Source organism: Puma concolor, chromosome A3 (assembly GCF_028749965.1).
Source record: "Puma concolor isolate L17-30 chromosome A3, mPumCon1.1.hap2, whole genome shotgun sequence".
Classification (NCBI taxonomy): domain Eukaryota; kingdom Metazoa; phylum Chordata; class Mammalia; order Carnivora; family Felidae; genus Puma; species Puma concolor.
The window spans coordinates 128,857,037-128,884,128 of record NC_141669.1 but is presented as its reverse complement, the minus strand read 5'-3'; the positions used below and the strand labels follow the sequence as shown (position 1 = coordinate 128,884,128).

The 27,092-nt window shown below is 41.4% G+C and overlaps 1 protein-coding gene across 2 annotated transcripts in view; it reads right to left on the bottom strand.

Annotated features, from left to right (window-relative positions):
* Positions 1-6,213: 6,213 nt before the first annotated feature.
* The window catches only part of CSE1L (chromosome segregation 1 like), a 48,186-nt gene continuing 27,307 nt past the window's right edge, over positions 6,214-27,092 (bottom strand). For both annotated transcript variants that reach the window (XM_025931719.2, XM_086702431.1), the window contains 17 exons: positions 25,109-25,276; positions 24,853-24,982; positions 22,482-22,547; positions 21,889-22,091; positions 21,086-21,170; positions 19,175-19,236; positions 17,890-18,026; positions 16,661-16,764; positions 14,926-15,023; positions 12,625-12,775; positions 12,049-12,257; positions 11,574-11,671; positions 11,387-11,472; positions 10,951-11,032; positions 9,454-9,600; positions 8,153-8,384; positions 6,214-6,787 (listed from right to left, as the gene is read on the bottom strand). In XM_025931719.2, coding sequence (XP_025787504.2) covers positions 6,698-6,787; positions 8,153-8,384; positions 9,454-9,600; positions 10,951-11,032; positions 11,387-11,472; positions 11,574-11,671; positions 12,049-12,257; positions 12,625-12,775; positions 14,926-15,023; positions 16,661-16,764; positions 17,890-18,026; positions 19,175-19,236; positions 21,086-21,170; positions 21,889-22,091; positions 22,482-22,547; positions 24,853-24,982; positions 25,109-25,276 — 2,148 coding nt within the window. In that variant the 3' untranslated portion in view covers positions 6,214-6,697. The remainder of the gene's footprint in view (positions 6,788-8,152; positions 8,385-9,453; positions 9,601-10,950; positions 11,033-11,386; positions 11,473-11,573; positions 11,672-12,048; positions 12,258-12,624; positions 12,776-14,925; positions 15,024-16,660; positions 16,765-17,889; positions 18,027-19,174; positions 19,237-21,085; positions 21,171-21,888; positions 22,092-22,481; positions 22,548-24,852; positions 24,983-25,108; positions 25,277-27,092) is intronic.

Sequence of the window (27,092 nt, the reverse complement as noted above, 5' to 3'; positions counted from 1 at the left end):
TCGTTGACTTTTGTAAAAGATTTTTTTAAAGTTTATGTATTTTGAGAGACAGAATGAACAGGGGAGGGGCAGAGAAAGAATCCCCAGCAGGCTCTGCACGGTCAGCAGAGCTTGGCATGGGGTTTGAACCCACGAACTGTGAGATCATGACATGAGCCTGAACCAAGAGGCAGATGCTTTACTGACTGAGCCACCCAGGCATCTCTATATCTTGCTTTTTAAATCGTGTATTTTCTCTGGTTGCCAAAAAGGCCTCCCCAAGAACTGGCCGGAGTTTCTCTAGGATTCGGAAGCCCCTTGGGCTTTTGTTGTTCAGTCCAGATACCCGCTGGGGGTCCGTGGCCAGTGTGTGTCCTGTGTATTGCGCGCCCATGTTCATTGGGCAGATGGTTAGATGGGGGGAGACCTGTGCAGACAGTGTGGAAGGGCAGGCCTGGAAGCTCTCCTCTGGGCCGATGTTACGCTCCCGTCTGGTTGGCTCTTTCATGGACAAAAGCGATGCAAACGTGGAAGGGGGAGTCAGACTCCTCCACCTAAGGAACCAGAAATGTGCAGGCCTTCCCTAGCCTGGGGGAGGGGGACAAGTTGGTTTCTGGCCGTGTGGGACGGCGGCTGTGCTCATGACTATACCACCAGTGTCAGCATTTTAGGCCATGTTGAACGGCTCAGTTTGGGGAGTCTGGGCCTGGAGGATTTGTTGGCAAGTCTGTTCTCTGAAAGCCCCAAGGTCTGAGTGGCCCCAGACGTGGCCCAACCTTTGTCACTGCTCTCCTTGGCCATGTAACATTTTCCAGAGGGCCTGCGTGAGGGAGCAGCACCGTAGAGGGTAGACTCCCATGTGGACAAGGCTTCTGTGCTGTGAAGAGATCACCTCCTGAAGGACCAAGGTGCTATAACGTAGGTGGACGAATACCTAACGTTTGGCAGAGGAGCTGGTTGGAGGCCGCCTTGGAGGGGGAGGCAGTGTGCCGACCTAGACGGCAGTGTGAGCTGCTAACAAGCACAGGTACTGGCCAGTGGGTCAATCCCGACTCGTCCCCTCTTTGCTGAGACCTCAATTTATTTCACCTCTCTGTGCCTCAGTTTCTCTCTCTAAATTAGAAAACCGCTTCTCTTGTGCACTTAAGACAATACACGTAAGTAGCTTCTCAGAGCACCTGGTGCCGGAAGTACTTTGTAAACACCCTTCTGTTGTTCTTACAGCCCAGAGGAAGCCGTTGCTCCTGGTTTGTCTTCATGGTCCCACCACTCAGGGCAGTGGGTGGAGAGGAATTTGCCCACTTCCTTGCTGGAAATGCTGAGTCTTACTCTTGTTCATTCTGTCCTGTCCAGCTCTCACGGTCGTCCCGCTGGGATGCAGGCCCTTGTCCACTGCAAGTCTCTCAAGAAAAAGTACAGTGACACACTCCACAGGAGCGAGAATTTATGTCTGTCTCCTCTGTAACCGTAGGGAGTGGGTGACTTTTTGGAAGAGGTCCGCTAACAGGGCCTACTTACCCTCTGCCTGCCTTTGCTCCAAACTAAAGGTGTTCATTAATTGCACATCTTTAAATACGATCCCTTCTTACTTTTCAGGCCCTGGAGCTCCAGACAGCATGCACAGCTTTTACCATGTCTGTGTGTCTTCTTGATGGATTACTTGTACTTGGCTTTATCCTGAATCAGTGTTCACCAACTTAGTTTCTGGTGCAGGAGGTCTAGGACTCAACATTTATTTCTAATAAGGTCCTAGGTGATGCTGTGGTACTTTGAGAAGCACCATCCTAAGCAATTAATACTGCTAGTGATTTGCTCCTAATACAGCACGTATAACCGTAAGTCACAGATGTTCCTTCTGACTGCACCACGACCCCTTCTACTCACGTGGAGAAATGCTGCCTTTGAGTTAAATGGAGGACACCTCTGGCCACACGATTTCAGACGTATCTCCCCTGGCTCTGGAGACTGCTGTTGAAGTTCAGAGCCAGTCTGTCCTTGGGACTAAAGGGAGTTTCCTTCAGGACACTGGCAAGGACTGGATTGGTGGCTTGTGGCAGGAGGGTCAGAGCCAATCGTCAGGTGGTCACATGGTGTGGGGTTTGGAATGCGTCACCTGTGGCAGTTGGCTCAAGTTTGTTGTCCCCGCCCTGCTTCTCCCTGTGAGGGTTTTGTAGCTTCCCTGATGGACCAAGATGCTCAGCAGGCCCATGACTGCGGCTTCTTCCCTCTTTCTGCCCAACAGAAGAGCCTGTCCAGCTTTCGTAGGACACTTAAGCCTGCTCTGTGAGTTGGAGGCCCCGACAGGTGCCAGGCTCTACTTCCTGTTGTCCTGTAGACTTTCTTGGGAGACAGATCGGGACATCTGCTTAGCTGAGGTTTGCTACAGGAACCCAGGCACCTGGGAGCAGTAATCATTTTCTCCTCTAGACTCAAGGGGACTACTCTAATTCCCTGCAAGGAGATGGGACCCTGTTCCGATGCAGTAAGCTGCTTTTCTCCTAACGTTTCCCACCTAGCTTTGTGACACATCTGAGAAACTTTTCCCTGACCTGCCTTTTGTGGCTTACTCTTCACCTGGACGGTGCTTTCACGATGCCACGTTTTCTGTTTATATCCTCTTAACAGAGAAGGGAGGAAACCCAGAAATAGGTAAATGACTTCATATAGCTCCTGACTGCCTTCTCCACATATTATGCAGCAACCCCAGTCCAGAAGGGTAGGTGGATAAGGGGAGTCGCCCACCCCTGGGCAGGTGTTCCTGTGTATCTGTAGCCAGACCTTCTTAGCTCTTTTAGAGAATCCACTAGAAACTACCTGGAGTTATTTCCAACTGATCCATGAAGCTCCTTTGCCCTACAAAAGAGCAGTCCTAAGAATACCCCAGGGTGGACCCAAGGGTAAGTCCTGCCTTGTGGTCACACCCAACAGGAACAAAAGGGCACAATCCAACAACCAAAAACAATCCTAGTATTTATACTTTTAAGGGGTATCTGGGTGGCTCAGTCGGTTAAGCGTCCAACTTCAGCTCAGGTCACGATTTCGGGGCTTGTGAGGTCGGGCTCTATCTACACTGACAGCTTGGAGCCTGCTTCGCATTCTGTGTCTCCCTCTCTCTCTGCCTGCCCCTCCCCTGCTCATGTTCTCTCAAAAATAAATGAAAAAACATGTGCCAAGCCCTATGCTGCCTGGGTGTAACTCCCGGTCCCATTCCCATCCAGCTGTGTGACCTGGTAGCTTCCTCCACCTCTCAGGAATAAGGATCACAGACCTCTCAGATTTTCAACCAAAGACTCACATCCAGTTCTCAAAACTTTCCATGGAACACTGGTAGTGGGAGGCTTGACAGGGAGCCGTAGCGATCTGGAGAGCCGCAACGGCCCGTGAGAGCCAGTGAGCTGCAAAAAGAGCACCTTGGGGAAGAGTTAAAGAGATGCCATGAGGGGCGCCTGGGTGGCGCAGTCGGTTAAGCGTCCGACTTCAGCCAGGTCACGATCTCGCGGTCCGTGAGTTCGAGCCCCGCATCGGGCTCTGGGCTGATGGCTCAGAGCCTGGAGCCTGTTTCCGATTCTGTGTCTCCCTCTCTCTCTGCCCCTCCCCCGTTCATGCTCTGTCTCTCTCTGTCCCAAAAATAAATAAAAACGTTGGAAAAAAAAAAAAATTAAAAAAAAAAAAAAGATGCCATGTGACACACAGAATGAGAAAAAAGCCAGGATCCAAATATAATACAAGCTAACATGGGACTTGGCTTTCAGCAAGTGACAGGAGTATGACAGAAAAAAAGCAGTCCATTTGACCTTGATTCTAAGAATGTTCTCTTTTAAAGAATGCAAGAGTCAAGACCCTGGGCCCAGGGAAGAGGAAATGCAGCCTTGACACGCTGCCAGGCCTGGGACTCAGCTCTCTCTCTGCCGCCAACAAGTACTGTTCATCACTTTCTCCCTTTCAAAAGAGACCTACAGATACTGCACAGAGTGAAGCGCCCCTCCTGTGACAGCATGAAAGCGAAGGGACAGCAGACACACGAGAGACACCTTTCGTCGATGCTGAGGTGTCAAGAGACACTAACCCAAGTTTTGAAGATAAAAAGAATCAAAGAATGGCATCACTAAAAACACCCAAAAAGACCCCAGGAGGGTAGAAGAGGGGTCAGCTGGAGTCTTACTTTCCACAGCAGGGAGGTAACAGATGCTGAAGGCTGATGTATCAGGAGGAGGAGGAACTAGGAGCTACAGGCAGCGCAGGCCGAAAGCGGTTGTCTCCAGGAGTGGAACGTGGAGACTTGTCCTCAGTTAACCTCACATGCACGTCAGTTTCATTAAAGCCAAACTGGTTATGCTGCACAAGTGGAAAAATGAGATCGCATTTTCACCCATCAAAATAGCAACAAAGGAAAAATGCCCAGTGTGAGTTGGGGGTGTGCTCAAAAATTGTTTCCTAACAGTGCGAACGGGGCCAGAGATATAAAGACTGATGTATAAGAAACATTCAGTTCAAGAGTCTATCATTTCCAACAGTTTTTCAGTTTTTCAAAAAGCATATAAAATTATAAATTATCTCAACTTTGTTTGGGGGGTGGGGGGGCAGAATATTTAAAGGCAGGAATATGAAGGATCTTTATATACATTTATAATCAGAAATGTTATTTTTAAAAATCAGGTTGTTAAAAGGGAAGATGTGCATAAAGGAATCCATGGGCCCAGCAGGAGACTCTCATGAGGAACTCTGCAATTTAGCTACATTTCCCCCATGTCTCAAACTACCCTGGTCAGAGTGCACGCCTTACCTAGTCCAGTACCTTTCTGGAAAGTCTTCCCACACCCCAGAGCTCCTAGAGTACTGGTAAGATAGGGCAGTGTTCTGCACTGCTCAGTAACAAACACTTCCTCCCAGCTAGGCCCCTGCTGGTCCTCAACCCCACCATGAACAATTAAGTAGCAGCTTCTATTTATTAGTACTTACTCTATATATGTTCTTGTCTCCGCACCATCCTGAAAGTGTTTATTACTGTTTTTCAGAAGACTGAGTAATTTGCTCAAAGTCACACAAGTCCGTGGCAGAGTAATTCAAACCAGATTGGCCCTATTTCAAAGTACGAACCCAGCTCTTTAAAACCACAAAGAATATGCTTCACCACTGAGGAAGTCACTAAGGCCTGTCAGAAACTCATGACAAATCATTTCAAAAATCTTTAAAAGCTAAATAGATAAACCCTCAGATGATGGAATAAGAAACCTCAACAGAATTAACAACTCATGCCAGACTAAAAGAAAGTAAGTACCAGTCTTCCTGTTCAGAAATGATCTTAAAAGGAAACAGTTCACAACCTGATCAGTCCTCCAAGTTTAAGATGCTGTAGTGAGCCCTGGCTGCAGCAGTATGTACTATTCCATGACAGCCTCACCACAAAGAGCCAAAAAGGCGCTCTTGGAGCTTACGTAAGCAGCAAACATAACCATCACCACCGACTGTTTTCCATTCCAGACTGTGTAGTTTAAAAGTAGATCCCAATACTATCTCAATATCCTTCCGCCGATGACCACTTACATAGTAATATAATTTAATGCTCTGTCACTATGTCAAAACAAAAGTGATTAGATTGGGACAAGAACACTTCAATTAAGCTGGACAATTTCTCAAGCAACACGACAAAAACAACGTGAAGAAAAAGGATTCAAGTCAGGTACCTGAATTTTAAAAGAAATCAGTGATCTGTGAAGAATGAGATTCTAGTTTAATCTGCACTACATGGACAATTCCAGCATAAATAAACTGTGCCTCTCAGATGATATAGTCTGCTTACTTCCTAAAAACGAATGGTCATGGAACTTGCCCAGGCAGCCTTGTTTGCTAGCATATACCCATTCCTGTGACTCCCCTCGACCTCAGGTTCTAAGATGCTGTGGTTTGAAAAGTTCTAAGTAACCTCTGATCTGCAAAGAAGACATGCTTTGAGTAAGAGCAGACTCCTACACTGTCTAGAGTATGGGACAGCCTCGTGAAGCCAGGCAAAGCATTTCTCTCCCATCCAGAGGAAACCATCTGCCTAGAGTTCATGCTGCCACCTGGGAACAGGTCCAGAAAAGTTCTAATAGATAAGCTCCAAATCTGTACTAATGTTCCCTTTTCCCAGGTAAGGAAAAACTAATCTGAGTTTGAATTTGAGTTAAATTCTTCATTATTAAGTTATCAGCACCAAAAACCTGTCCTTAAGATGTTCTTGGATACATATTTGAGGGGGCTTTTTTTTTATTGCTGATTACAGATTTCAAACTTGAAATGTGCATTTCTTGGCAAGTTACACCAGTGATTCTTCACTTACATTTCCAATAAAAGCTTAGGGAAACAGACAAAAATACAAAGGATGAGAGAAACAAAAACAGCGATGCCTCAAAACAAAAGGATTTAGTAACAGAAAGAAGTCTCCACGCTCAGTGTCCGTCACAATTTTAAAGTTCTCCCAACAATGCAGATGCTCATCATGATCATGTACTGAACTTATTAATACCTGTCCCTTGAAGCTGCAAACTGGAAAAGTCAGCCACTTACATTTAGGATCATACAAACCACCTAATTTGCTCAGGGTTCAGCTTAAAGCAACATTTAATATTCATTACAAGATGGAATTTGTGACAAGTTCAAAAGGAAAACTTGCTTAAATGCAGCTGTACTCTGACGTCTACGAAACGTTCCCAGGCTTAGCCAATTTGGAAAATGCAGTTCAAAGCAGTGTCACACTGGCCGCCTGAAGGTATCCTTGGAGATACTGGAGCGCTTCTGCATTGAGGCTGGTGCTCACCATTGATGGAACCTACCAGAGATGGAAAACACACATGCTAGTTGTTGGAGAGCCTAACAAACCAACACAAGCCCTGTCTTCTATGGGAGAACCACCACAGTCCGTCACCAAGGGCTCTTACTGGGATTTGTAAGGAGATCAACTGCTTTATGCCTTCAAAGTTGGACAGGTCTCGGGACTCCTGGGTGGCTCAGTTGGTTAAGCGTCTGACTTTGGCTCAGGTCATGATTTCATGTTTTGTGTGTTTGAGCCTGGTGTCAGGCTCTGTGCTGACAGCTTGGAGTCTGGAGCCTGCTTCGAACTGTGTGTCTCTCTCTGCCCCCACCTCCCCCCAGCTCATTCTTTCCCTCGCTCTCTCAAAAAAAAAAAACCGGACAGGTCTCAAAAGCAGATCCACAAGGAATTGCTGCTGTTCGGCGTGGTAGAGGTACTGTGATACTAAAAACTATATATGCATCACGGACCAACAAGAACCTTTTTTTTTTAACGTTTATTTATTTTTGAGACAGAGACCGAGCATGAACGGGGGAGAGAGGGAGACACAGAATCTGAAACAGGCTCCAGGTTCTGAGCTGTCAGCACAGAGCCTGATGCGGGGCTCGAACTCCCGGACCGCAAGATCATGACCGGAGCCGAAGTCGGACGCTTAACCGACTGAGCCACGCAGGCACCCCCAACAAGGACTTTTTCTAAAGTACATGTGGATTAAATGACATGTTGCCCATAGAGAAACAAATGCAACATGATTGGCAGGATGCTGATCATTTCTAAAGGTCAGCACATGATGGTTTGTTATGCTGTTTGTTATTTGTTTCTCTGTGTGTGTGAAGTTTTCCATAACACAATGGAAAACAAAAATTTTATCAGATAATCTAGAAGATTTGGTAAAAGGTGCTAGCTAATGCAACTCTACAGCCATTATTAGGTTTACTCCATGATCCATTCTTTAATTTTTGAGTATGTTGTGGCTAAAAAAACCCAAAAAACCATTTACATATACATATACGTGTGCGTGTGCGTGTATATATGCCTGCAATAAAAGATTATTTTAATCTGGAAAATACACATTTTTCTATCCAAAGAGTTTTAGGGCACCTGGCTGGCTCAGTCAGAAGAACATGTGGCCCTTGACCTCGGGGTCTTGAGTTGAAACTCAGGTCAGATATAGAGATTACTTAACTAAAACTTTAAGAAAATTATTTGCGTAAAATCTATTTCTAGCACATCATTTTACTAAAGAAAATTAAGGCCTAACTATAATTCAGTGGGATGTTTGATCACGCTGACCAGTGAAGACATGCGCCAGAGTAACTGCTACCTTCTTGGCTTCCCAAAAAAGTCTCCACGACTTAGAGTTCTGTGACAGCAGTCACTTACCCTTCCTGGACAGGCGGTAGACAACTTGTGAAGTGACTGTGCCAGGTGAATTTTGGGGTTATTGACCATTTGACCTACAGGATCGTGCTCTTTTTTCCCGGCAAATGCCAGTTGTGAGAAGGCGGTCTGATACCCTGGTGTATCTTCTATGTCAATAAAATGCTCTTCATCAGGAATGGTATCATCTTCAGGTAACTCAAAAAGGCCAATCAGGGACTGTAATAAAGGAGTCCTGAATTTGAAGAAAGGAAACAGATGAAAAATTATTGTTTACATCTTCAGAAGTATTTGCTTAAACAGCAATTCTTCAGAGATGCAAAATTAGACCCACAGTCTAAAGAAAAGAACAGTAAGGTAGCTTTGAAATGGAAGAAGAAGAAAAAAAAAAAGCCCCAAATCATCAGATCCCTTTCTGGAAGAGGCAGCCTAAGTGAGCCCCAAATGCGGAAAGGAGATGCAAGAGGTCAAGAAAAGCCAGGAATACCAGACACCAACAAGCACAAGCATGCGATGTCTTCTCATAGCCTATTCAATTTCTCCTTAAAAAGAAAATTTTTTTCGATGTTTGTTTATTTTTGAGAGGGAGACAGACAGAGTGTAAGCAAGGGAAAGGCAGAAAGAGAGGGAAACAGGATCTAAAGCAGGCTCCAGCTGATAGCACACAGCCTGATGCAGGGCTCGAACCCACCAACTGCAAGATCATGACCTGAGCCGAAGTCGGTTGCTTAACTGACTGAGCCACCCACGTGCTCCAATATCTCCTTTTAAAGATTTAAGCCAGTTTGGTTGGGTGTCATGAACAGTCCTAGATATCATGCAGACCAGGGACTTTCACCAGATTCTCAAAGGGACACATGAACCCTCCTCTAGTAAAGTTAAGGAAGCAGCAACAAGAGGTTTCTAGGCCCAGGGGTGCCGAGGTGGCTGTCAGTTGAGCGTCTGGTTCTTGATGTCACCTCAGGTCATGATCTCATGGTTTGTCGGATTGAGCCCCATGTCAGGCTCTGTACTGGCAGTGCGGAGCCTATTGGCGGGGGGAGGGCCGGGAGGGGGGGTTCTCTTCCCCACGGTCTCTACCCCTTCCCCCACTTGCTTGCCCTCTCTCTTGCTCCCAAACATTTAAAAAAAAAATTCAAAGTTCCTTCTAGGCCCAGAAGTACCCACATGTCCTGTCTTGGATCTGATGGTTGCTAGTGGAGAACCCGAGATCAGAATCCAATTCTCAGCCCTCAAGAAAATAAGCTTATTTGAATTTGTAGTCATAAGGAAAGGAAGCTGTAATTTCTAACAACTTTACTTACCATAGCTTGGTATACTCTGTGTCCATCATTGGGGGACATTCCGTTAGTAATTTGGTTATTCCAACTGCACAAATCTTTTTCTCAACATTTCCAGAGACTTTCTGAATTTCAGGAATAATGATTTTTTCCAAAACCATTCCAAACATTCTATTAAAACAAATTTTACATTAGACTATCATTATAATACTGTGAAATTCTTAATGTTATTTACACTGACTCCTTAGGAATATAAGAGAATCCAAAATAACAAGTTGGTCAACTGAATGGCAGAGTCCTTGAGATGACAAAACAACAACAAAACCTCAGGCCTCGACTCTGTGGCCAAGTGCCACCAACAACTTCTGTGAAATACTAACGACAACTGTGCTCAAGGAGAATCTTCATGGCCACTTTTCTCTGTCTCATATGCTTTAAAAAAAAAAAAAAATTCTGAAAAATTAGAAAACAGAAAAGCAAAGGAAGGAAGAAAATGAATTACCCATCACCCCGCTATCCAGCAGTAACTACTTTTAACATTTCTGGATTATAAACTTCCCAACCTTCTATGTTTACACACCTGTAATCATGTGAAAGTTGACAGATACATTAAAACAATGATTTGGCTAACAATTCTAATATGTTCTTGCAGACATCCGAAAGTAAAGTTTTTCATGGTACTAAATGATGCAAAATCCTCAATGTATACTCTACCACAAGTATCTGAAGTGGAAATCGTGGGTTATCAAGGATACTGGAAATTTTTGCTCTAGATAAAATAAAAGTGTGCATAGGTTTTCCTCTATAGCAAGATCATACCAGTGTAGGCACCCACTAGCAGTTCATGAAACGGACTTCCTCACAAACCTCTACTTCTGGAAAGCATATTTTCTGGCATGACATTTTAGGCAATCTGGAATTCTGGGGATATAATACCAATACAAGGAACTACCTTGAACATTTTCCCCAAATTGTTCTCTTTCATTTCTTTCTATCCTTCCTTTCCTTATTAAATGGGAAATACTACCAAACTATACTCTGTCTCTACACTAAGTGAAAAGCAAGCTCCTGGAGACAACCCTGGCCATCAATAACACAGAACACTGGCTGGCAGGGATGGGGGAGAAAAATGTTTTGCAGGGGTTTTCCTTGCCACTCAACAGTCGTAAGAATATTTTGAAAACCACAAAGATACCATAACTCCACCAAGAACTATAAAACCATGCATAAAATAGAAATACTGATTTGTGCTAAAAAAGTCCATTTTTTTGCTTTAATAAATAAATTATAGGGGCACCTGGGTGGCTCAGTCTGTTAAGCGTCTGACTCTTGGTTTTGGCAGAGGTCATGATCTCGTGGTTTGTGGGACAGAGCCCCGCAATGGGCTCCTTATTGATAGCACAGAGCCTGCTTGGGATTCTCTCTCTGCCCTTTCCCCACTCATGCACATGCTCTCTCCAAAATAAACTTTAAAGAAATTTTAATTGTATAAATTGTAATAAATAATAAAAACAAACTTACTTTGGTTGTATACCATCAAATATTTCTTGCAGTGCCAACGCCCCATACTTTATGCAGTACAAATTAATAAAGACTAAGAAGCCTGTTGAAAAGAGATAGAGTATCAGTACAGAGGCCTCACTGTGCTGAACAAGCAATTCACCACTGAAGTCCTCCAAGTGAAATATTCCTAATCATCAAAACCAATGGCTAACTGTGGCATCAGTACTTGCCTTTATTATACAATTTAACACACAGTACAGACAAAAAATGTTTTGATACCTAACTTTAGAAACTAACCTTTGGAACACAATATATTTGAAAGTGATTTAGTGTTTGGAGAATACAAACATCTTAAAATACTGTATATAGACAGCTTATAACTTGATCAAACATTTATATGTTTAGCTACTTTCCTTCATTATTTGTGTAGGAATAGCCAAATGATTTTACTTACTCTTGATAAACTTTGTTGTTTTGGAATTCTGAAGTCTTTGGAACAGTAGAATGAAGATCTGCTTCCTATACTGATCAACCGACTCACTGAAGAATTGAATAAAAGAAACAATGTATCAATTCAGCATCTTCTCAGCACCTAACAGTCCTTGAATAATCCTACAGTGATGTTTTATGCTCATACTCACGGAGGCATGTGCTCTATTATACTGTTTAGAAGATAAAAACCTTGGTGGTCATTGGCTTTGGATGCAATTAGCTTCTGGAACACACCTAATAACCCAGGCTACAACAAATTAAATCAAATAATCAGTTAAAGAGACAAGGATTAATTGTTCAAAAGTTACATGTTAAATAGGTGATGTCTTGGAAAAGGGTGCATGCTAGAATAATCCGTGTTTTTGCTTCCGTTCTTACCTCTGAATATTCCATCGCAATAAGCCCTTAAAGTTAAGATCTTGAAATTAACCTACTGGACTCTTTATTTTCCAGCATGGAGATAATTAAAGGATACCTTATTACAATAATAAATCTACATTAATATTTTCTACTACTCCTTTCCTCACTGTTGTATTTATTTTAAATCAAGAAGTAAAAAAAAATCTACCATCCTCAGTTTCTCTCAGCTACCTCAGAAACTTACATCAAAATAAATTCACTCACAATTTTGTCAGCCGCAGCACTTGCTATGGTGTTGGAACCGCGTTCTAAGAATGCTTGGAGAAGCCTCACTAGAGCAGGAATGTTTCCTGTTCTTTCCCAAAGCACCGGCTGAAGGAGATGAGGAAATAAGGCCATATAGGAAGATGGGATGTCATTTTTGTGTGTTTCCAGAAGCAAAGACATCACTTGAAAGACGTATGGAATAAATTCTGTTGATGAAAGTAAACACAGAGCTGTCAGATTCGAAAGCAATAGCTCCCATACAAAAGGCGCACACCTCTTAGGCAGGCTGCATTCTATTAAACCCTTTAATAGCTGTATTCAGGGGCGCCTGGGTGGTTCAGTCAGGTGAGCATCTGACTTCAGCTCAAGTCATGATCTCATGGTCTGTGGGTTCAAGCCCTCCAGTGGGCTCTGCCTACAGCCCAGAGCCTGGAGCCTGCTTTGAATTTTGTGTCTCCCTATCTCTCTGCCCACTCTACCCCCGCCGATTGCGCTTTCAAAAATAAACATTAAAAATCTTTTTTAAAAAATAGTTGTATTCGGTAATGAAGAAAGTAACTTCCTTTAACTTACCTTGAACATCATTTTGTAAAATTTCAGTAAACACGAGAAACAAAGCTTCCTCAAAATTTACAACAGCAGCAGGGTTAGCTTTGCAAGTTATTCTTATGGATAAACATATTGCTTCAAACATGTAGTGATTGAAGTGAGGTTTGCTTGGGTTCTGAAATTAAAAACGAAAGCTTATTACTGACTATATTAAATATCTAAAATAAAACACACCTACCCTTTCTAGAACACAGTAAAAGGCCATCTTTTTAAAAAAAATCAGTATTAAAGCATTGATTACACTTGCCTGCATATATGCTGAAGTTTTATAATTAACTTTAAAATTCAGAAAATACTGCCTTTTTCCTCGGAATTAAAAAAAAAAACATTTTTTATTTGAGACACAGAGGGAGAGAGACCGAGCACAGGAGGGGCAGAGAGAGAGAGGGAGACACAGAATCCGAAGAAAGCTCCAGGCTCTGAGCTGTCAGCACACAGCCTGACGAGGAGCTCGAACTTGCAAACCTCGAGGTCATTACCCGAGCTGAAGTTGGACGCTCAGCCGGCTGAGCCACCCAAGCACCCCACCTCACCTTTTTTTTTAATGGGCAAAATCCACCACGAAAAATACCTTTGAGTCACAGACAGATTACTACACAAGCATCAGCTCCCAGGGCTGTGAGGAACTTGTCTAAAACCCATGTGCTCTAGAGCCGTCACTATAAACAGTGGTGGAAGAAGCAAGCAGGGACATGTTAAGTCCTGGCTATGCCACTAGCCTTGTGTGGGACGCCTCAGGCAAACCTTAACTTCTATGGGCCTCAATGTCTATATCTACAGAGCGACAATCCTTTTTATTTTTAATTTTTTTTTGACGCTTATTTTTGAGAGCGAGTGAGCGAGCGAGGGTGGGGCAGAGAGAGAGGGAGACACAGAATCCAAAGCAGACTCCAGGCTCTGAGCTGTCAGTACAGAGCCTGACGTGGGGCTCGAACTCATGACTGCAAGATCATGACCTGAGCTGAAGTCGGACACTTAACCGATTGAGCGACTAGGCACCCCTGAGTGACAATCCTTTCTATCAGTGGTTTTCAATGTTTTTTAAAGGAACATAACCCTGTTTTCCTTCAAACGAAATCCTTCTCGAAAGGCTACCACAAAAAGTAGATGAACGCAGGAGATGGTTGGGGGAGGCCCCAATGTGTCTTCTATCTTAATCCTCCAAGGCCCAAAGCAGCCCAACACCCTTACCCAGAACCCAGTGAGAAAATGATCCTTCTCCAAAGTCCTTGTAACAGTTCCAAGAATTTATCTCCTTTCCATAGAGTAATTAGGAACAGGCATCTAAAAAGGAGTTTTGGCAGCCTTAAAAGGACTTTTATTTTCTAAAACTTAGTGTCAACAAATAGGAATCAAATTATCTATAAAATTTTTAATCAAAGGAATGAAATTTACTTGGGGGAATTAAGAATAAAGAGGACCAGGGGTGCCTGGGTGGCTTAGTTGATTAAGTGCCAGACTTCAGCTCAGGTCATGATCTCGCAGTCTGTGAGTTCGAGCCCCACGTGGGGCTCTGTGCTGACAGCTCAGAGCCTGGAGCCTGCTTCGGATTCTGTGTCTCCATCTCTCTCTCTGCCCCTCCCCTGCTCATGCTCTGTCTCTCTCAAAAATAAACTTTTTAAAAATTAAAAAAAAAAAAAAAGAATAAAGAAGACCAGACACAAAGGTCTGCACCGTTTTACACAAGTCTAAGTAAGTAGCCTCTGTGTCCACTTGGTACAAAGTCTGCTTTCCTCCATCTAAGATCAGTCATCTTACTTTTTCAATTTTATTTAATAAAACGTTACTTTTTTGTTCTTAATTTTTTTTTAAATGTTTATTTTTGAGAGACAGAGACAGAATGGGAGTGGTTAGGGGCAGAGAGAGAGAGAGGGAGACACAGAATCTGGAGCAGGCTCCAGGCTCTGAGCTGTCAGCACAGAGCCCAATACGGGCTCAAACTCACGAGCTGTGAGATCATGACCTGAACCGAAGTCGGACGCTCAACCGACTGAGCCACCCAGGCGCCTCAACGAAACGTTACTTTTAAAGTGAGAATAAATTAAATGAAACATTTTCAAGTTACTGGGCCTGTACTTAAAGGCGAGTGCTGCTAGGTCTCCAATCTAGTGACTCTCCACACTTCTCATATGTGTATTAATTGTTGGTCAGGAAGAATTCAGGGAACTTTTCCTATGCCCAGTCTATTGCCAGGGAATTCTGAGGCTCAAATAGTTTGAAGCGTAAGTTAAAAAGCAACTGCACTTTTAAAACTGATCTTGTTACCTTACTAACAGCTAATAGCTTCTGTGTAAGCTGAGTGATGAGGGTGGGGATGTAGGGGATTATGGCTTCTTGTAGGAGGGAAAAACTTCTCATGATAGCTGTAAAATATAAAAACAGCAAAAGTAAATAGTTAAACTTCAGAATAAAATCGTGATTAAGGAAAAAAAGTCCACTGATTCATCACCAAAACTTTAAGACCCTTAAGTAACCCCCAGATAGCTCTCTGTATTTCAAAATAATCTAACTTTCCTTTCATCTTAAAATTAGGCCAGGGATTGACAACAAAATCTAGCGTGCTAGGAAATATTACTTTCAGAAGGCCTAAGGCTTAAAAGAATTAAAAAAGGGACAAGAAAAAGTAGTAAGAGGCAGACACAGAGCAGGAAAAAGGGTAGAATGACTGGGGGAGGGGGCGGGGAGGAACGACAGTAGCTGGAAGGGAGTGCAGTTTCCAGTGTCTTTCACTTAGAAATCAGTGGCAGGAAATGTTTAGCCCTAGCCTAATGGACACATCACAGCCCACCAAAAACTGAGAAAAGGCCACTGCCCATCTCCCCACAAAAAGAGAGATTAGGAGCCTAAAAAAAATCTAAAAATACATGTAAAGCTATGGAGGTTCCATACTGCAAGAATACAGCCCATTAATAAATGCCTAAAAACATTTTGCACAGATTACTAAGCTTAAAATATAAATAACTGTTTCTGCATGAGTAAAATAGATGTTTACTAAGTATAGCCACTACTACATGCCAAGCAAGAGAGCACAAAAAGTCATCATCTCATCTCCTCAACTTTGTGGATGCTTCTCCTACCTGAAGCAGATTCACCTCCAACTAGCTAACCACTGCTTATCCCTCACTTCCTAGAGAAAGCTTTTCCTGAGCTCAGTTTAAGGGGCTTAGAGGATGGATCGGTTCCCCTCCTCTGGGCTGGCAGAGTCCATTCACTCATTCATCCAACAATATTCATTGAGAAGGTATTACATACAGGTGCTCCTTGTATAGTCCAGGAACACAGTAATGGGACCACATGCCAGGTAACCTCACAGAAATGGACGTTAAACAACAGTAATCACACATCACTGTTGGGAAAAGAACGATACTGAAAACACACACGGATACACACCTATCCACATACATAAACACACGTGTACACACAAACACACAACACATGCCAGGGGCCCTGATTGGCCACGAGGGACAGTTTGTTTGAAAAACATCTATGAGTCAGACACAGCTAGGCTCTTGGAACGTGACAGTGAATAAGACTGAAATTGCCCCTCAAGTCAGAGCTGTCCGCACGACACTCTCCTAATGTAGCACCGGGCAGATGGTTTATAGCTGCCTGTGTCCTCGGCAGTAGCTCTATGAAGGCGGATCTGTGTGGAGTCTCTCAAGGGCATCCAGGTTGCACAGCAAAGATGTAACCTAGCATGCCACCAAGAAATGTCTGATCTGAGCTCTGCCCCCAAATTCAATCTAGGTAAAAAAGGGAGTTTGCTACTTTTTAACAAGAGGAGTATCTACATCAAACTAGGGTAGACTTTTTTTCTGAAAACACTTGTTTTAATATAATAGTAAACCAAACATTTTCCACGTAAAGATATCTAAAACTACCGACTTCATAGCCAACAGTATCTGGTCCATGGACTATGAAACCTGAAGTACAACTCAGTATTTACCCCTGTAATCGGAGACGGGATTCTTATAGTCTGTACACCAGGGGAACGGCCTACCTTTCATAATATATTCATTTTCTGAAGAGCCAGGAAGTGTGAGAGCTTTGAAAAGGTTTGTTAGCAGAATCTCAACAAACGGTGCGATTTCTGCGGCTGTAAAGCTATAGATGAAAAAACAGCTTTCAGTCACTGCCAACTCTTGAGCTTGTCACTCTGGAATACCCTTGGCAACCACTAAATCACACTTCTTGGCATAAGAGTAAGCCATCTCCCACCACTGATAATCAGCTGACAGCTTAGGAAAGTAACTGTTTACATGTGTTCATGTTAAGTCCCTAAAAAGGGCATATCTGTGATCAAACACAAACCAAAAGCCAGGCAAACCCGACATCATCTAAAGCCATTCAGGTCGTCCTTGGTTCCTATCCATCACTGTCGAGAACAGTACTCAGACTCTCAGGGTCTCAGTCATTTGTTTTTCCCGGAGGTGGAACAGATTCATAACTTCTGCATGAATTCCGGGCCTGAAGACAGGTACTGGTCTGACTCACCTCAGAGGATGTCCTTTCAACCCTTAATTGGTCACTGAGAAGATCTGTACTTCAAGTTCTTGATGAAGAAAAGAACCTAGAATTGTTTTCCATCTCTCACCCAAAGCTCAGTTTCAAGAAATAACACTGGTGGATAATGGCCTGAAAGATCTGCAGACCGTCCATCCCTCTACATTTATCCTCGGATCAGGCCAGAAGAGCTACCGCCTAGGTAGCTTTCTTTCACTCAGCTATGTCGTATCTCCGCAAAGAGTAAAAACACCAGGTAAAAACAACACTGTCGCGTGACGGTGCTAAGACCACTCCCTTAATGAAGGCCCATTTCTGAGATGCCTTCTGAGGAACTGTTTTAAGTTGAATCTCAAGGACACCGAAAATTTTAACTGACCAAGTTCCTCTCTTTGCCTTGGTTTGCCAGAAGACAGCACATAAATTTCAGGAGCTTCCTTAATTCCTGTATAGGATCCTCTGACACCTATTTCCTTTTAGTAACCTTACCCCGTTATTTCCCTTTGCTCCGATTTCCTGTTTAACTTTTTGCCATTATGTATCTTCGTAGCATACTGCTTCATCCTTCTAGACTGACACACAGTATAAATAAATGAGGAAAAAGTACACATTTATTTTTCAAACTACTAATGAAATTATGAATATAGTCAAAGAGATCTCTGACAGCACAGAACAGTTCCCACCCCAAGCTGAAAAAATAAAAATTGCTTAGAATCAAATACTTACAGAGTGGCGTTGTTAGGTCCTCTCATAGTAAACAGCCTCTCAAGTGCATGTGCCGCGTAAGTATGGACAACAATGCTTTCAGCCTGAAGGTGATTAATCAAGAGAGGAATGGAGACTAAAAGATGCTCTTTCGGTACCTGAAAAACACAGTAACGTGCAAGCTTTAACTCAATGGTGCTACCTTAGAGTAAAAGACAACTGGAATAGAAGGGCTTGACGATTCTAGAAAGTGTTTTTTCAGCTGTTACAATGGGAGATGATACGGTTGAGAAATTAAAACTTCTATCTCCACGTAATGATTCAATTCATGTTAACTTTTCTTATTCTCCTTCTCTGAGCATTAAACTACGGTTAGAGTAAAATCTTACAGATAAAAAAAGAAGCACACCATAAAATAATATGGATAAGCACACTAATTTCATTACTACTAAGAATTATACTTTTCACTAGCAGGTAGTTCTTGGAAAAGTTATTTAAGCTCTTTGTGCCTCATTTTTTCTTCTAAAAAAAGAGGTGGGGGCAAAGATAAGAATACTAATCTTCATTAGAAGCCTCTAAAAATTTAGAACACCCATTCATTACTCTTAAAATAGAACAGCTTCACAAGGTTGCATGTAACCCTGGTAACTACCTGCCAAAGACATAAAAATTATAAATCAAGAAATTAAAGAATCATCCATAGGAAATAAACTGTGGCATATTCTTATGATGGGATACTACACAACTATTAAAAAATGAACTACGTCTACTAAAATGAGTAACTCTCAAAAACAATGTTAAGCACACACAAAAAAAACAAGATGTGTAGACCAAACCTACAGCATATCATTTATACAAATAAAATTTTAAGCCTATAAAATACTACAGAATTTTTGTGGAAACAAGTTATGTAGTAAAACCATAAACACACGAGAATAAAATTGGCCAAAAATACAATGTGAGAAACTCCACAAGACAAATGACTGGTTTCTCCAAGAACTAACAGTCACAAGAAAGGGGAAGGAGGACCTCTCTGTTGTAAAATAAGAGATAAGAGACAATCAACCATAAAAAATGTGTGTACCTTGTTTGGATCCCAATTTTTATTAAAATCACTATATAATGATATTTTTGAGACAAAGGAGAAAAATAAGCATGGTCTGGATCCTAAGTTCTTAAGAAGTTATTGTTAATTCTGTTAGATATGGATGTCAAGTATGACTGCACGGCAGGGAGAGAAGCTGGTATACAATAAAACTCTTAAGAGATTAACTGGTATAAAACATGTAATTCAAAAGCTACTTACTTGATTCCTAAAAATCATTATGTATTTGATACCATCAGCTTTAAGGACAGGAAATTCATTCACTATTAAAAAAATAAAGCCATAGTTATTTAAGTGCTAAAGACCACTACTCCCAAATTGGTGACATTATTGGATCTTTGAAACAGTTTGGTAACCAAAATGTCAAGTAACTGAAACTTAATTACATAAAGATCTACTATGTGGTTATTAGTAAGATTATGAGTAATTTTATTTTTTCCCCTTGTTAAGTTTCATTACAAATGAACATGTACTACTTACATAACTGAAGGACCACAAACTAATGACCATGTATCAACTTCTTCCTAGAAAGGAAGCTATTCTGAATCAAGAGTATGTGTCTCTGGATAGAATCTGCTTTAATATTTGTGCTACCGAAGTGAGCAATGGCTGGGATTTGCTTTAAACTACTCTAATTATGGGAAAATAAATTAGTAAAAAAGATAGAATATTGGTCAATTATTAAAAATTCTTGAATCTATCCAGATTCAAGGTACATTAAAATATTCTCCCTTTTAGTGTATTTAAAAATCCATACAAAAGTATTTTTTTCTTTCTTTATTTTTAATACTTATTTTAAGAGAGAGAAAGAGAGAGAGAATTCCAAGGAGGCTCCATGCTGTCAACACAGAGTCCAATGCTGGCCTTGATTCCACAAGACTTGAGCTGAAATCAACAGTCAGACACTTAATCAACTCAGCCACCCAGGTACCCCCAAAAGTTTTTTTAAAAAGGGATTAAAAAAAAGGGGGGGGGGAGAATACATAAGGTATCTTAATCAACATACTTTCATAAAACATAGAAAATTATCCTTAAGACTTACTCAGTTTCAAGTACTTTAAATTTGCTTCAATTTTTAAGATTTCAGTTTTTATTTTTTTCTGCCACTAAATATAAAAATACTTAAAAAAATTTTTAAATTCATTGTCAATTGGCTAACATACAGTGTAAAGTGTGTTCTTGGTTTTTGAAGTAGATTCCCATGCTTCATCACTTACACACAACACCCAGTGCTCATCCCAACAAGCACCCTCCTCAATGCCCATCACCCATTTTCCCCTCTCCTGCCCGCCCTCCCCTCCCCCATCCACCCTCAGTTTGTTCTCTGTATTTAAGAGTCTCTTCTGGTTTGCCTCCCTCCCTCTCTGTAACTATTTTTTTTTTCCCCTTCCCTTGGGGAAGACGATGGGGGCATGGTCTTCTATTTAGTTTCTCAAGGTCAACGTATGAGTAGGATTTCGGTTTTTAAATAAGAAGGAAAAGAAAACTAAAGTATAATTCCTATAGGAATTTGTAGCTGAGCTACAAATTTAGTTTTAGTTGTTCCCATTTTCCTTCTACACAAGCAACATCTTCTTCAGACTGTTCATTTCAACTGGGCAAGATCTGGGGAAACCATGTGAGACTTTATTCAGTAAAAGAAGTAACTGCAACAAGGATAGGAGCCATTTTTTTGAGTGTCATGGTGATGCAGAATCTGTTATGACTTTTGCCATAATGTTAGTTATTTTGTAGTATAAAATAACAAGCAGGGGTGCCTGGCCTGGTTCAGTTGGTAAGAGCACGTGAATCTTGATCTCAGGGGATCATGAGTTCAACTCACACATTGGGTGTAGAGATTACTTTACATACATACATACATACATACCATTGCAAGTAAAAAATGTTGTAAGCTGTATAAAAAACATTTTTAACGGGAGCCTAGGTGGCTCAGTCAGTTAAGGGTCCCAAATCTTGATTTCAGCTCTGGTCTGGACTCCATGGGGTTCATGGGATTGAGTCCTACATTGGGCTCTGCACTAATAGCATGGAGCCTGCTTGGGATTCTCTCTCTCCCTCTCTCTCAAAATATATTAAAAAAAAAAAATCCCCCCCCCCCCCCCCCCAACTCACCGTTAGCTGATTTTAAATCGGGGAGAATGTGATTCACAAAGAACTCAGTCAGGTTTACAAGTTCATTTGCTTGTGTAATTCCATGCTGAAAAACAAATTTTTAATATGATAAAATAAAATGAAATACTTCTATCTAACACATAAGAAATTAAGGCAACTTTTAAAAAACAGGTTAAAAATGGAGATGAACACTTCAAATCACAACTGCTTAAATATATTAAAAAAAAAAAACAAGACTTTTTTAATAAACAAGAAAGAAGCATCCCTAAATTAAAGAACAGCTAAATTTAAATTTAGCACATTTTATACACCAAGTCTCAGTGAAGGGAATCCATCAGTTTTTTGTCCAGGAGAAAATGAAGTGCTTCATACATCAATGTCAACTCATCTTTGGAGACTATATGATTCTCATCAGAACAAACAGGTTACCTAGCAGAGTAGGCTGCATCATTAGAAATCTATTACTTCTTTCTGATTTCTGTGGTTACCACCAAGACTATTTAAAAAAATTTTTTAACGTTTATTCATTTTTGAGAGACAGAGTGCGAGCAGGAGAGGAGCAGAGACAAAGAAAAAGGGGGGGAGGGGGAGAGGGAAAGGAAGAGAGAGAGACAGAGACAGAGACAGAGAGAGAATCCAAAGTAGGCTCCAGGCTCAGAGCTGTCAGCACAGAGCCTGACGCGGGGCTCGAACTCACTGACCTGATCATGACCTAAGCTGAAGTAGGATGCTTAACCAACTGACCCACCCAGGTGCCCCACCAGCAAGTCTATTTTAGAAACAAAACTACATTGAAGATTCACCTTCTGTGTTTGGGCTTTTGATGCCAACGATGTCACGAGGTAAATGGCTGCATCTTTGTGTTTCCAGTTGACAGACGGATTTTTTGCATATTCCTGCAGCATGGAATTAACATAACCAGAGAAGATTCCTGTCACGGGTCCCTCAAAAAACTTGCACAATCCTCGTACTAGATCACAAGCAGCCCTGCGTCTAGTATCAATATCTATAAAATCAAAGGGAAATATATCACAGGATAAAGAAACCACCAACTGATCAAGATTATAAGGCAAAAAATTGCCATTTGATAGCTATCAACAACATAAACAGTGAAAAAGACCATTATTTTATTCACAAGACACACAAGAATGGGAATGAAACTAAAAAGATTATCGTAGTAGTTACACACTAATAAGTATGTAAGAGACAGAGGACATTCAATGCTGGACACTTGGATAGAACTCAGACGAGAGCTGCTCTTAAAGGTGTACAAATTAAAGGAGGAAAGGCAGTTGAGACAACACACTTACTCTGACTATTCCTCCTCCCCACAGTGACAAGAACTACTTTAAAGTGCCTTGCTATCAGACTAACAGTTAAAAACCAAAATACATACCAGATCCTTCCAAATCTCTCCTTATGTACTCCTCAGAATTATCTTCAAAGGCTTCTTCATCAGCAGCTACAAAGAGAGATGGCATTTCAAATAACCCCTCAAAAGACATGACAAGCCACTGTACTTTCATAATTGAGTACACAGAAGAGTATGTAGACGTGCCATGTTTTATAGCAAAGTGTTCCTAACAAATGACGACTTGGTGTATTCTTTTTCAAAAAATGCTTATTCATTTTGAGAGAGTGACAGCAAGAGCAAGACAGAGCATGAGCGTGTGACCTGGAGAGGGACAGAGAGAATCCCAAGCAGGATCCACGCTGTCAGCGCAAAGCCCAACACGGGACTTGATCTCACAACCGTGAGATCATAACCTGAACTGAAATCAAGAGCTGGAAGCTAAACTGAGCCACCCAAGCTTATATATATTTCGTTTATTCTTAATCATTACTTAGAGCACAAATGCCACCCTGAGAGGGTAAGTATAGGTAATTCACACAGCTCACCTGTTCTAATGTGATAGTGTCCCCAGAACGGGACTTTAACCACCAACATCAAAAAGGTGACTGCTGGAGCCCAAGCTAGGGATGCCAACTTTTTATTCTGCTAAATAAGGACATTAAAAAACCAAACAGCCTAACAAATATAACCACCATTATTTCATAAAAGTCATTTCCACACCAATAAAAGTAGGATGGACAATATCAGAATAAAGATCTGTCCTTTATATGGGGCGCCTGGGTGGCGCAGTCGGTTAAGCGTCCGACTTCAGCCAGGTCACGATCTCGCGGTCCGTGAGTTCGAGCCCCGCGTCAGGCTCTGGGCTGATGGCTCGGAGCCTGGAGCCTGTTTCCGATTCTATGTCTCCCTCTCTCTCTGCCCCTCCCCCGTTCATGCTCTGTCTCTCTCTGTCCCAAAAATAAATAAAAACGTTGAAAAAAAAAAATTTAAAAAAAGATCTGTCCTTTATAGTTTCATGAAAAAAACACAAAAGGAAATAAAGCCTTACATGATATTGTCCTTTATTCCTTTTAGTTCCTGATAATTTGAGAACCACTGATCTAATGAATACTTTAACATAAAACACAATTCCTTCCATATTTACTACCTGTCCTTCTCAGCTCTAAGAAGGAGAGACAATTTGTACACTAATACTCTTCAGACTCTCTTAACCTTAATTACAAACTAGGTGGGCTTCAGCTCTGTATTTACAGGTTATCAATCACTTCCACTCTCAACTACACTGTTTGAAAACTGCTATCTGCCTTGGTGAAACACTAACTCAAACAACACCATCCTGGATGGTTTACTTTCTTATCCATGGAATAGGAATTTTTTTAGTCTTATTCAATATTTCTGTGAAAAACCCTCCACAGTGTAAAACAAACCTCACCACAGTGATACAAATGTCTTTTATTTTTAAAATTTATTTTTTAATGTTTTATTCAGTTTTTTTTGAGACACACACACACACACAGTGAGCGGGGGAGAGGCAGAGAGAGAGGGAGACACAAAATCCGAAGCAGCCTCTAGGCTCTGAGCTGTCAGCACGGCGCCCCACACAGGGCTCAAACCCACGAACTGTGAGATCACAACCTGAACCAAAGTCGGATACTTAACCGACTGAGCCACCCAGGCCCCCCCTCACAAATATCTTTTAAACTACACTTTGTCTTAGTGTAGAAAATAGGCAGTAAGTGGGGGAACCCCAGTGGCTCAGTCGGTTAAGCATCTGACTCTTGGTTTCAGCTCATGTGATGATCTCACGAGATCAAAACCTGGCATCGGTCTCCTCGCTGACAGTGTGAAGCCAGCTTGGGATTCTCTCAAAATAAATAAACATTTTTTTCAGAAATAGGCAATTAAGTGACCTGCAGAAGTTTTAATTAGCAATAAGAAAAAAATCAGACTGGCTTCCTGGGTGGCTCAGTTGATTCAGCGTCCAATTCTTGTTCAGCTCAGGATTCTCTCTCTCCTTCTCCTGCCCCTCCCCTGCTAGTGTAGCATGTGAGCTCTCTCTAAAAATAAATAAGTTAAACTTAAAAAAACTAGGGCGCCTGAGTGGCTCAGTTGGCTAAGTGTCTGACTTTGGCTTAGGTCATAATCTTGTGGTTCATGGGTTCGAGCCCCCACATCAGGCTCTCTGGTGTCAGAGCAGAGCCAGCTTTAGATCCTTTGTCTTCCTCTACCCCTCCCCCACCTGCACGTGTGTATACTCTCACTCTCGCAAAAATAAACATTTAAAAAAAAATCAGACTCAATATATTATATAAAAAGCAGCAGGGAACAGACTTACTAAACTTTATACTAACATACTCTTTAAAAAAACAAGCTTTTAATCTTCTGAAAAGGCTTCAGACTTTGCCATAATTACCTCTAAATTCCATGTTAGGCACGATAACCTTTTCACAGATACTTGTCAGCGTGTTCTGGTCCTCAAACAGATTCTTATAGTGAGGTCTCTCACAAACTGAAGCCAGAAACTGAATTGCATTACTTACTAACTGGGAAAAAACAAAAACAAAAACACAAAAACAGGCATATTTTTAAGAGCAAAACTAAATCATTTCTTTCTTGGGGGAGGTAGGGAGGGAATGTCTTAATTATCTGTCTCTCCACCATCATCTTACCAAGTCATATTTAACCTCTTGACCTGTTGTAACCAGTAAATTCCAGATGGCTGTGACAAAGCGAGGCAGGTACCGCTGAAATTCCTCATCATACTTCTGTGCATAGAGCGCAGCATTATCACAGATCTGGGATTTTAAGAGCTCCAACAAGCCGGCTTCCTCTTCATCCTCATATAAGAGAAAACAGAAAACTCAAACATACACGTATAATGTTATCATACATAGAGAACAGCTTTAATTCCTGAAACAAACTCCTTAAAAATGTAATCCAAAGCCTAGTGTTACAAATGGCATTGATGCCACTATCAATTTATTCATTTAGTCTTTCAAATACAGAACAAATGAAATACTTCTCATTTATTAATCAGTGAGAGTAATTTCAAGTTTTCAAGTTAAAAAGACTTTTCTTGGGGCACCTGGGTGGCTCAGTCGGTTAAGCATCCGACTTCGGCTCAGGTCACGATCTCGCGGTCCGAGTTCGAGCCCTGCGTCGGGCTCTGTGCTGACAGCTCAGAGCCTGGAGCCTGTTTCAGATTCTGTGTCTCCCTCTCTCTCTCTGACCCTCCCCCGTTCATGCTGTCTCTCCCTGTCTCAAAAATAAATAAACGTCAAAAAAAAATTAAAAAAAAAAAAAAAAAAGACTTTTCTTCAGGTTGTTGAATTATAAAATATTTACATGTTAAAGTGAAAATAATGTATTCCTACAGAAATCCAAATGATAAAGGCCATATCACACTTTCCTTTGCAACATGGTCAGGTGTCTTGCTATCTCCTCCCAAAAGGCTGTCTCTTCAAATATATAAGATAATGCTGTAAGATTCTCACCAACAATACTCTGGTTATAAAGTATTAAACAGCAAACTAATTCAGGGGTCAAACTACGGTCTGCAGGCCTGCTGCCTATTTTTGTAAGTAAAGTTCTACTGAAATACAGCCTTGCTCATTCCTTCTTTACACTTATATAATTTATAGTATTGCCTATGGCTGCTTTCAACTCCAAATGGAGGGCTGAGTAGTTGGGACAGAGACTGTACAGCCCACAAAGCCAAAAATATTTACTACCTGAACCTTTACAGATAAAGTTTGCCAACCCCAATCTAAACCATGACAGTCATTTATACGATGCTCTCTACTGTAACAGCAATCCATAAACACCTTTTAAGCTGTACCATGTGACAAAGAATTCAAATTTAGAAGAGATAAAAAGAACTCCCTAACAGGTGGCTCCTCAAGGCATAAACATAAGGAATGTTACATATTAAGAGGACATAAGGTATAACTGGTTAAACGGGCTAAGAGCTCCCTGTAAGAATCCTAGGTGAAAATCTTCCTTTAAAGTGTGAAGACGAGCTTTGTTTTTCTGAGGGCATTGTTTTTATTTCACTGGACTGAAAGAACTATGTCATAGGAACCATAGCTTTTTTTGTTGCTTTAGTCGGTAAATCTCAGAGAAAATTTGCTATATACCCACTGAAACAATTCTCTCTGCACCCCACTCCCCAAAATTGATTTGAATCACCTATTCTAATTTTATCTGAAATTGAAGCATTCTCAGTATTTTACTTTTTATGTTTTTTATTTCTTGGGAAAGAGGTAGTAGATCACGAATCTATTAATAAACAAACAAATGAGCAACACAAAGTAAGTGCCCTATGTTGGAAAGTATGCATTATTACAAACCCCAGACCAGAAACTATAACACATTACAAACCTTCATAATGTCCCCATTTTCCCATGCTGCGGATGCTTTTTAAAAAGAGGCTATTGTTGCAAAGGTTTATGTTTTCTTAGTATCTTCAGTGACGGTTTTCTATTTCATAAAATGGTCATAGTGTGAATACTCTGAGGCTTTCCTTTTATTTTTTTTTTAATTTTTTCTTTCAACGTTTATTTATTTTTGGGACAGAGAGAGACAGAGCATGAACGGGGGAGGGGCAGAGAGAGAGGGAGACACAGAATCGGAAACAGGCTCCAGGCTCTGAGC